The 12,232-nt window shown below is 34.9% G+C and overlaps 1 protein-coding gene across 2 annotated transcripts in view; it reads right to left on the bottom strand.

Annotated features, from left to right (window-relative positions):
- The window catches only part of EXOC2 (exocyst complex component 2), a 133,665-nt gene that overhangs the window by 36,541 nt on the left and 84,892 nt on the right, over positions 1-12,232 (bottom strand). For both annotated transcript variants that reach the window (XM_056330882.1, XM_056330883.1), the window contains exons 18-23: positions 10,088-10,168; positions 9,056-9,115; positions 8,118-8,179; positions 7,161-7,227; positions 5,114-5,230; positions 1,465-1,606 (exon numbers count right to left, since the gene is read on the bottom strand). In XM_056330882.1, coding sequence (XP_056186857.1) covers positions 1,465-1,606; positions 5,114-5,230; positions 7,161-7,227; positions 8,118-8,179; positions 9,056-9,115; positions 10,088-10,168 — 529 coding nt within the window. The remainder of the gene's footprint in view (positions 1-1,464; positions 1,607-5,113; positions 5,231-7,160; positions 7,228-8,117; positions 8,180-9,055; positions 9,116-10,087; positions 10,169-12,232) is intronic.

Genomic DNA, 12,232 nt, shown 5'->3' with positions numbered 1-12,232 from the left:
TTGAGGATTAACAAAGAACACCCCAAATGAAACAAAACCAAACAACTTTTTTATTACTTCAAATTGCACCTCTTAGCCAACACTATAATTATGTAAGCCTGAAGAAGAGCCTCTAATATCCACCACATTAATTTTGACTTTTTCCAAGTTGCAGAAAAAGTACACAAGACCAGCAATAAACTGGACAACAAGCAGGCTAAGGCATACCTCTAATAAAAATTCAATATTCCCTTTAAATGCAAAAAATACTACGGAATAATCCTAAAGGCAATGTAGGTCTAGTAAGTAGATTCCAATTCACTAGATCAAGAAATGAGCATATAAAAAGCTGATACAACTTCTTCCTCTTTGTATTTGTTAGCTGGTGGGAATGTAAACACGCCAAGCAAAACCATACTTCAAACATGATGAGAAGTTATATATTATTCAGATACAAATTTAAATGTGCAAGATTAAAATCTAAGTTGTTTCCGCTATAAACTGTATATTCTGAGCACAAAAGTAATAACAAGAAATAGAAGAGACGCTTTTCTCAAGGGTAATAAACTCTTAAGATCTTTCTGTTTTTAAGGCCCAGGGAGCCAGCACTGCAGCTCCTGATTCACAGATCACAAACTCGCTTCTTGTAATTACCCCCATCAAATTTTGAAGTACCACAAAATTTCTAAGCTTGCCATATACAACTCTATGAAACAAACAAACAAAACAAGTACAAATTCTCCTGTCAATCATTGATTTGTCAAAAATTAATATAATATCATCTTCAAAATGCCATGTACTGTATTACTGCAATTAATTTCTACTTGGTATTAACCAGGCATTCATGTGATAAGTGATTTAGATTTATTAGTTTTAGATCTGACAAATTAGATGTTCAACGGACATAAATGTTAAGATGTGCACAGTATTCACTACTTAAAGGCAGACTCAGTTATTGTATGCTTCCTTAAAACAGAGGCTCTTAAAGCACCTAAATAATGACTAACATCTCAGACATTATAAATACCTCGAAACTGCCCTTTTTTTGCGGTTTAACATTCGTTGCTGAACTACTGTTATAGTCTGCATTTTCTCATAATTTTATCTTTTCAGAACTGTAATTACATCCATTACAAAAGTAGCCAGATTCTCCGGAAAAAGTCCCAAACAATCTCAATGAATTTCATACAAAAACAGCAAAAGATGTCTTTTATAATTCTTTCTATTATGTTTAAGCAATGAAGCAAAATAATCACAAAAAACAAGTATTAAAGAGATTATCAATGATAAAAGCTGCTTTAATCATTTGGGGGCATTTGGAAAATTATTTAGGAATTAAGTAAAGTCTGTGAGAAAGAACTTATAATAAGAACTTGTCAAAAGTTAAACACTCAGACCAGAAAAAAGTTTTTAATTGTACAGTATATTTTAGCTCCTATCAATCACTGTTAAAATAACTTCAGAGTTTAATAAGCAGATATTTACCTGCTGGAACAAGACAATCTTTCCAATCAAAATATCCTGCATAAATGCCAGGTTCCAATGACCCAACTATCGGATCTGCCTTGAATTCAATGTACATTTCAAACAGTCTTTGATCCAGCTCTTTCAAGGATTCCATACTAACCTGAAGAACAAAACAAACAAAAAAAAAAAAAGGAAGAAAAAGAACATAACAGTCATTAGCTACAAGAATTGAATCACATACCCCCCAAAATTATCTCATGCCTTCTTTAACTTTCAGTAAAGAGTAGCAATTCAGTTCATAACTACTTATATAAAAACCTAGGAACTTCCATATTACCTGTGCATCCTACTCAGTATAATTTTTTTTTTTCTGATTGTGCTCAGCAACAGACATTTTGGGGAAAAGTCCAGGGAATGCCAAAGCAGGCAGATCACTTCACAGTTATCTAATGGCATGATTTTTTTTTTCCAGTGCATGTCAGGAGGTCTTGTAAGGTAAAACAACTGAACATTGTCAATGCTTTAAAATATGCCCATAATAATTTCCATCCTGAAACATTAAGATTCTCATATAATACTTAACATCTACCAATTGTAATATTACAATTTCTCACTATCTGCTCTATATTTGAAAAATACACAGATTTATTTAGGAGTCTCTGCCTTCTGAAACTGTACACATGCACTTCTCCACCCTACTTCAAGGCACTTCTGTACAACAATAAGCTGCAGCTCACCAACATCTGCAGAATTTTTCTCTTTAACAGCTCTCTATGCAATTTTCAGTAATTCACACAACTTAACCACACTGAAAACTAAAGGGATATGCCCAGTTTGTTCATTGTATCTGAACAACTATGTTTGATACAAGACCTTTTAATAAACGTATGTACCCCCTGTATATCGTAAAACGTGAAAGCAGAAAGTCAGTATCTTAGGATAGTGATGGATGCCAAATGCAAATAAAATACGCTGAGAAACATCACGTTACTTCTACTTAAATGTATTTATGTTTAGGAGTAAAAGCTTAAGAAATAGCAAAGCAAATTTTAAATTTGTCACAAGAGGACCTATATTCCAAAGACAGGATTTTCATGAGGCCCTGAGAATTTGGTCCCAGGAGATGATGAAGGCTATTTTTTTCTTCATCCTTCCCTTCTACCTGACAGCCCGTTGACATTCAAGACTTGAAAAAGAACACCACACCAAAAAACGTACAGAATTCTCACTTCTTCCCTGCCTTACACGGGATCACAGAAACGTAAACCCAGAATGGGTTTCAAGACATTTTTCACTTCAATTTCTTATGATTAGGGAGAATAACTATCCTTAGATCATTCCTATTTAGGAAAAATAAGGTACTACTACTAGGAAAAACAAAGTACAAGATCCAGCTGGAAGTCCCTGCAAACATGGACCCATTCAAAGACTCTATGAAACAACCCTCACTCTGCAGTCATTCAATACAAAAGATCATCTGTACATTCAGTACAGGTTTTTTCTTCCATGCAAGTCCTCTTCAAGCTGTTTCAAGTTCAATGCACAATTAAGATAGTGGTGGGTAACCCTGTTTTTCAGCTGGTGGAAAGATTACAGGAAAGAACAATTCATCTGAATGCTATTGTGAGCCCAGGACCGGGGAGTGAGGCAGAGTAGAAATCTACAACAAGGTCCATTGTATATATCCATTTTCCTGACTCTCAGGTGGGGTAAATGCTCATAAAAATATAGAAATCTCTCATTAGTATCTTTCTGCTGTGAAATTCCCTGTAACTATAGTTTTCAATTTTTGTATTAAATCCCATTTTGAGCCTCTATCCTAGTAACCCCTCTGCTTTATCTAAGCATCAGGACTATGGAAACAATTTTATTCAGAAGCTTTATCAATAAGCTAGGATGAATGTTATGGGATACATAATTAATAAGCAGGGTTGGGGGGGGGAATTGACTGAACTGATGATAAAAAGTTGAATTAAAGAATCTCCACAGAAAAACACTTAAAAGAGTTACGTAGAAATTAAATGTAATTACTGGAGAGTACCATAAGTGTGTGCCAAGACAGCACGTGCTAAAGCAAAGTGTAAAGTTTGGCCTTTTTATGTAACTTCATATTTGGTACATTAAGAAGAAAATGGAAATAATAGCCAGCAGAATGTAAGGACATGGTTTTTTGTTACCATTTTATGATTTCTGTATTTCCAGAATATTAGGTAATAATGACGATCTCCCTGCCAACAAAGGCAACTTAAAAAAACCCCAATCAAACAACAGATAGTTTTCACCAACATACACTACAAAATTCACTTTAAAATTAGATTTATAAAAGCTAAAAGAATTTAATAATATAGTTTTGTTTAAGTCTTCTCAGATAAAAACTAATTTTTCAAAATTTTTGTTAATTCTTTATTGCAAATTTATCTAATAAACAGTTAAATAAATTAAGAAACATAGAGAAGTTTAGGTAACAGATCAAAAAACTGAAACAATCCATCAGTGACTCTAAACCTCTGCGAGCCTCTAGCTTCCCTTCAAATTAATGAAGTGTTCAAAAATTGCCCGCTTAAAAGGAATAATTATCCAAACTCTCCCAGCTAGCATTACCGATATAACTCTCATACATGCAGTCAGTGCTTTCAAAGGGTTAACGCAGATTTGAAATTAATCTGCAACTTACTTGAATTTTGTCATTTATAAACCTACCAGACTTTTAATGGCAATACTTTGTATTTAATGGCTGTACAGAGCACTGAATACATATGTAACAGATGTCTTATTTACTTATATTGACAACACTAACCATACCTAGCTCAACTCTCAGTTGTCTCAATAGCAAAGAATGGCAATATCCAGAGTAATTTTGCATACTGTACTAACCATACAAATTATATCAAACCCACTTAAATGCTATCCAACATTACTTCAGCCACAGCAATTCAAATAACATTGAGGCAGAATAGGACTAAAGATCTACTACACAGTAGCAGCATCAGTTGGAGTGAAATATTGTACCCTGTACTGGAAGAGATAACATGTTTACTTCCAACCAACAAATGTTTCTGGAAATAAACTAACTTTATGGTCCTAAGGATTAAGTCACAACGTTTCTCATAAAAAATGATTAATCTTTACAAAAAGGCAGGAAAATGAGACAGTTACTGCCACCCACTTTGACATTTTCGTTCTCCGAAAAAAAAAAAACCCCACCAAAACACACAACACACAAAACCCAACAAAACCCAAAGCACAACAAAAACGCTGAACTAGTTTATGAACAACAGCTATCAGTAATGCAGACTGCCAGATGAAATAATTTATCAAGTATATTTCTGAGATAAGAATCTCTTTTATTTTCTGCATTAAGAAAACACAGTGACATTAAACAGTTTTACTAAGAAATCTGATAAGCTTTGCCATTGAACACACAAGTCCTAAACAAGAGGTCCTATTTTCTCTACCAGCTATTTAAGCCTTATAGGAACACATACAACCATATCATTGTTGTTGTTATTGTGTCCAACTAATGCTTGGAGTCCCACTCATTTGTAGAAAGCTCAGCCAAGAGCCCTTCTGGCCATTTGAACACTTGCACTTAATTTCCACAGGAAGTAAAATAAACAAGAATTGTTTCCTTCAAGCAATGATACTTCATTCTAGTGCTCTCACTTACTTGAGTTATTTTTTCAACACCCTGAAAGCCATGTTTCTCAAAATGTTCAGCTATATTTAGGAAGGTATGACGTTCCAGATAACGGCAGTTACTGAGTGCAATTAAAAGCCTCTGTTCCTAAAAATTTGTTTTAAGAGAAGAAAGAGCATACAGTTAGAAAAAAGAAGTATCAGCATGACCAATACCATAAATGTATATTATTTTATTGATTCTGTGCCTGATAAACATGCTGATAAATAAAGCGTAGCTTACAAATGTTTTTGTCAATAGAAAACCAAGAACTGAGTGAGTATCAGCTATGATGATTGAACATGTAGTGTGAACACGTAGGATCTGGAGCATTCACTGGAACAGCTGTGACTAATACAGAAACATGGTTAAGACTCCTTTAAAAAAATTAGGTTTGGACAGCTTTCCAGGAAGCTGTTTCTGGCTTTTACTTTGTTTCAAGAAATACGCTAAGAATTATGACCATCATAAAATTAACTAAATATCATCTTCACTTGCACATGAAGCTGGCTAACACAAGGGAAGCAAAACAGGTACTGAATGAATGCACTCACCCATTCTAAAATATCAGAAGATTCAGAAGTACATGATGTAATTTCAGCTGTTAATTTGTAAAAAAATTAGGTGGCTATCTGTTCTTCAATGATTTTTTTAAAATGACAAGAATGGTGCAACAAGGTATAGTTTCCAAACAGATTAAGAACCAAACAAGACAGAACTACTATTTAAATAGGTCTGGCCTTCCCTCCTTCCCTCTCCTTCTCCCAATGGCAAAACATTTTTTAACCTCTGATGGAAATACAAAATCAACACCAAACATTTTGAAAACAAAAGTATGTGGCACTGAAGTAATCATAGTAGCACTTATCTGATTAAGAATGGTGTTGGGTTTCAGACCCAAAAGAACTTCTGACAGTTTCATATTCCAGTAACATGATGACTCGTATTGAGATGTGCAGTTGCCTACTAGTTTAAATTATAATCATTTGGTATACAGACTATTCAAAAATTAAGAATTTTAAAAATACAGCGATAAATCTTACTCTTGTCACTTGCTTTCTCTGTTCTTATTAATCAGGAAAGAGAAGATTTACAGAAAAAAATTCATATGATACCATGGAAACTAAACTGTTTAAAATTATTGATTTATTTTTATTTAAACACTCATACCTATGACATATGGGAGATTGTCACGGCCACAAAAAGCTACTTTGTCAACATTTAATATTTAAATCTATGCATTGCAAAAAACCCCACACGATATAAAGAACTAATTATTATAGTCTGCAATTCAGAAACTTGGCCTGATTTGGCAATCTGGGATGCTTTATTATAGCAGGAATGTTTATTGCTCTTGTAAACGAGGCAACGCTGGGCTTCTGACAACATTTAAAACCTGTGCTAAGGAATATTAACTTCACAAAAGGTTCTCACTAGGTTTCTTGCACGGAACAATTACATTTTTTCATCAGGCACCAGACTACAAGAGAATTAACCAAAGTCAAAATGCCAAAAATATTAAAAAACTTTTTTTATTTCCTAAAAACCAAACCCAAATCCAAACAAATAATCAAAATTTACTCTTATTAAAGTAATTTCAGATACGTTACTGAGTATCTGTATCTTCAAGGGTTTTTAAAAAGCAACTAATAATCAGATCAGTTCTTATAATTTAATACAAGGTGATAAATCAAAAGTCAAATCCTCAGCTGTCTTAGCATCAGTGCTATTTCTGTTGATTTCAATGATGCCATTTTAGTTTCTGAGAAGGATTTGGTTTCAAAAAATGTCTTTACTAGTTAGCTTAAGATGGTACACTAAGGTATCATAAACAAACAGTGTTTTTAAGAAGAGTCTTATATCCTTGTATTTTCTTATGCTTATATACATATGTACCTAGGGAATGTCTCTAGAATACAGAATTGCTCTCTAAAAAAGGAAAACAAAACCCAAACAATAATAAAAAAGGACTGCATTCTTGTAACTTTCGAAAATACTAAGTTTCACATCAGCTTTTAGAAAGAGAAGCCAAACTTACTGAAGAAAGACTTGAGTCTTCATGAATGCTTCCAAACAAATCTGGAGATGAAACGTCAACTGAAAGGCTAGGAAAATTGTTTAAAAAGTGAGTAGTATAGTGCTTTTGATTATCTGATTCACAGTGGATTCAAATGAACAGTTGGAACAGAAGACAAGAATCTTGTTTCAAGCCCCCTCACATCAGATAAAGCAGCAGGCCAATTTTCTCAGTTTTTCTAAGATGTCCACAAAGCTTGCAGGAACTCTGTGAACAGACAGTACTAGTCTTGCTACAGACCTTTCCTTCTTAAAGCATTTCAATTTTCTATGATTTCTCTGGTTTGCCACGTCTTCTGTTCTGGTTTTATGCCTATCCAGCCAAAGTCATCCAAATCGTAAAGAAAAAGTGGCATTAGGAACACAGCTAATTTGCCTTTTCTAATGCATATTGCAGGTACCAATATTTGCCAAGCCTCTGGGTTTTCACAAAGAATTCTTGTAAACTTGGGCTATTCTGACTTGTTTTGGTCTCTGAAGTAAATGGCTCATAAGCAGTTATCAAACAAAAACTTTCAAGAATTTAGCAGAAATACCAATAGAACCAGCCAAAATAAAAGGGAAGAAAAAACAGCAGAGGCTGTTTCTCCATGACTAGACATTACTTGGGGACAAGGACAACTCATTCTGTGTAAGATCATGTCAAAACCAACATACCCGCTTCTACAGCACAGAACTCCTGTCATTGAATAAAATGAAAAAAAAGTCATTATCTTGTACAACATCTATTATGTGATGTCACTCAATTGTTTGACATAAAAAGTATCTGCTCTTATTTCAAAGCATCACTAATCAGAGGCAAAAGTATTCACAAGAAATATGAAATACCAGATGGGATAAAACCACACCACCACTCAAATTTGAGACTTGCACTCACAATTTCAGGATACTACACCTAGGTCCTATTTATTTCACTTACTGTGCTGTATCTATGTCGCCATCAGGTTTGGTGCTCAGTTGTTCCAAACAGTCTATGAAGACCTAGGAAACAAAGCAAGATCTACATTTTCTGCCAGAACTAAAAAAAAAATAAAAAAAATATTCTTAAATTTACTTTTACTATAGTTAATAGAAGCAGAACAATCATCACCACCTTTCTTTGTCTTAACCTTACATAAATTCAGTAACATTTTAGTTACACTTTTTAAATGCATATTTTCAATTTATATGCATCACAGTTTACTTATAGTAAAAAACACAGGAGTTTTTAATCCTGCTAGAGTGAATTTCATCATGCATGTCTGAAATTATGCAGTGATAATCTGCTGATATGCAAAAAAGGCATTAATAGTCTTCAGGTGTTCAGTCTGAACAGTTGATCCCCAAGTAAACATCACAGAAGCATCACTACAATCCATTTTTTGCTTTGGCTTATGATTTCTTATTTGAAAAAACTATAAAAATGTTTCAAAAGCCTAAAGCATGCTATTATGTATATATTTTTATATCTTTTTTTTTAATATCAGACTTTGTTACAAAGAATATTGGTTTCTGATAAAAAAATTAAAGGCTAGATCTTCAGCTGATGAAAACCAGCACTGCTCCTTTTGCTGCAGTATATCGATGTTAGATGACGTCAGCTCAGCAAGCATCCCTCAACTGTCAGTAAAATCTTGAACAGTCACAATCAGTAAAATACTTGAATATGTCACCATCTGAGGATCTGATATCATTAGATTCAGCTAGTAAGTTCTATATACTTTTAAAGTCAAACATTTCTCAGTATCCCAGAGCGTATCAGAGGAGTAACAGAGTCATCAACTTAAGCTACCTTTTGGGAGGTGGGCAGGGTACAAAGCACACATTTTTGTTGATCACTTGCATTCACAATTTCATTCTTAAAAGCGTTTAAGGTACCTGCATGATCCCAATGCTCAACTGGCACACATCCTCCTGTGTTTTCTGCTGCTGGAAAACCTAAAGATGCAAGCATATTATTTTAGCAGAACAGTTTCACATGGCCTTATTCTCAAGGCAGGCCTGAGTAACCTATCCCTAAAGAGATGATGCAATTATAGGAATAGCTGCCGGGACACAGTGTTTTCTCATGGATCAATTTCAATTCTTCCCCGCTCTAAAAATAGGGAGAGAGAGAATACAAGTCCAAACAAACAGTTTGACAAGCATGAAGAGATAACATGCTGAAAAGGAAAGAAGTCCTAGCACCTAGTACATGTGATACGTATCTGTTGGCTAATTGAATTGCAGCAAAAGCTCCCAGGATATTCAAAGATCTTTGCACCCTAACAAGAAGGATTCACCATGCACTGAATATTCTTTTGAGTAATGTCCATTAAGAAACTAGACAAGCTAAGCATAAAAATTAAAATAAGGGAGGAGAGAGAGAAACAATACCCACATAGAGGGGCTCAAGGGACTTTGGAAAAGTATTAAACTCCCTTAGATCACTGAAATTTGAAAGAAAACATCAGTATCACAATCCATCAGGTCTTCAAGGTATTCAGTGGATGGGGACAATCAGGACTCCTGATTTAGAATAAAGTTTATATAAGTAAAAACCTGAATTTAAGTTCTTCAAGTAGTCTGGATGCAACATTAAGTGAAGAGTAGCTCCTAGGAATGGCCCCTCCCTTTCCCCCTTCATGTAAATAAAATAACATCTATTGCGATCTGAAAATTACAGTAGTAGCATTTTTTCCAATACAACAGCTTTAAAGATTTAAATATAGGTTCAATCTGCCTCATACACACACAATTACCCCTAACAAAGGAAATACAAACAGAATTCTAAAGGCCAGCAGCAGTGAAAAGGGTGTACACAAGGAGGAAAGTTATACCCCTGTATCATTCTTTAAGAGTTCTTGTTCTGAAACCCAATAGTAATTTACATAAAATGAACAACAAAAAGCAGCATAAATCAAAACTTACGCTGGCCTCTCCAGGTTTGCAGTCCAGCACAGTTTTAAGAGATTGCAAGGAATGGATAATGCACTGTTCAAACTGGGATGGCTGAAAGGCAAATTACTTGTTAGCTTTAGATAAGCATGTCAAGTATATACTACGCAAATACATTGAAATCTCCATGCTCCATGCCATCTAGGAAGCCTTTTATTTTCAAATTATGCCCCATCCCACTCCTTGCCCCAAAATCTGATTCATGTATTACCAGAAGACCATTTTGTAGTGATGTACTTCTGTACTTCTCCACAGAATTTTTACCATAGATCAACATACATTTTTTTTAATCTGAATGAGAGACTTCTACGCCAAACAGCCTCTTCTAAAAGGGTTATGAAAGATTTTTGTAGCTTATTTGTGGTAGCATATATTGACAGTTAGAGTATAGATGCCTGTGACACCATCTCTTCTCCCCCCTATTAAGTTGGGATCGAATTTCACCTGGGATATCACATATTTCTGCACCTGATTTCAGCAAAAGGTTTTTAAGAAAACCCATCTGAAATTTTTCCTTCATGTGAAAGCAAAATAATCCACTCGTTTGGGGGCCTTTTTTTACTTTCAGGTTTCCAAACCTGAAGTACAAATGTCTTGATGCATGGATCAATTTCACTCTATAAGTGTGAACAAGTTCACAGCATCAGTTATTAGTCAGTTTTTCCTTGTCCTTCTCTCTTCCCTGTTAAGTCACACTTTTTTTTTTTTTTTTTTTTTTTAAATGAGGCTGCCTGCTGGTATTAGGCAGGAAGCTGCTGTACAGGGCAACTGAAGCTCAGAAGTGTCACTGCTCTAGAAAAGAGGGACATCATCCTATTGGATTTGGGTCAAAGAGGTGGACAAAAAAAGCTTCTAAACAGTGTAAACCTGTTTTTCATCCAGTAGATAATTTATGGCTTGTCACCAGCTTTAGGTTTAGAAGTAACTTTTATTTCTGTAAATGCTGAGGTGGAGGTGGATCATGAAAGTGATGCCTGCATGGCAACCTGAAAAATCACGGGGGGAAAAAAACCCACTAAGACAATCTGTAATAATTGTTTTTAAAAGAAGAGAATAGCAGTTCAAGCTGCTCTTGTGTTTTTGTTTCCACACAAAAAACCATATCACACCTCAGGAAAATAAAGCTGTTCAGGTATGTTACTCTTTGGCTATTATGAAACTGAGGGAAGTTGGTTCTGTGTCTTACTGTATCCTTTACCTGGAATATAAGTGCCGAAGGCATTATCAACCAGTATTTCCTGTAAACTTAAAATCAGTTTCTGTCTTAAATCTAAAACGTCCCCCAAGGAGACTGCCTGGTCCTTGTTTATACTGGTTAATTTTTGGTACAATTTTTGCTCTAACATTACCATAATGAACTAACTCTACTTTAGTAGATAAATAACACTGCTATGACAACACATAGTCAACTCGCACCATCACAATTTGGCATGTCTCAAGCCTCAAAAAAGTATCTCGGGAAGTGCTGTGTACAAGGAATTCATGGGCAATTCCTGAATACAAAAAGGACTTAAGTAGTTTTTAAACAAAGATGGGTTAGGATACAGCAAAAGCATAAAGAAACAAAGCTTTTGTGGAAGATCCTTCCTCCTCCTTCCATTTTACAGATGAATAGTAAAAACCAGAAAAGTTAAGGGACTTGCCCAAGTCTGCGGCAACTGAAACCTCGACTAGAGGCTGTAAATCTGGTTATAATACTACAATTGCCCCACAACACTCCTTCCTACAAATGTGTATACTGTGACTGCTTTATGTCCTCCTACTCAACTTCAAACATGTATTTATAGAAGCAAATAAGAAAAACTAAAGCAGTCTGTGGAGCATTGCCTTAGATAATACACAAAGCAACTCTCCCTCCCACAGGCCCTTTCTGCTTTCGCAGATTGTTTTTAAGTCACACCTACAACGAGCTTGCTATGTTTTAGGCATTACTCATTACTGTTTATTTCCAGAAAGCATCTCACTAATTTATCTGAATTTGGTTTCAACTCATCTGTTGTTTGTGTGTAGGCAATCTCCTAAATTAGTTGCTTTTCAGTTCAATTTCTCATTATAACATATAAGTGACCTATTTATCTAGCTACAGACCAATTCCATGGTAGTGTGCCTACTAAGTTA

This window comes from Falco biarmicus, chromosome 3 (assembly GCF_023638135.1).
Source record: "Falco biarmicus isolate bFalBia1 chromosome 3, bFalBia1.pri, whole genome shotgun sequence".
NCBI classification, from domain to species: Eukaryota; Metazoa; Chordata; class Aves; order Falconiformes; family Falconidae; genus Falco; species Falco biarmicus.
This window is presented reverse-complemented; position numbering and strand designations above follow the sequence as displayed.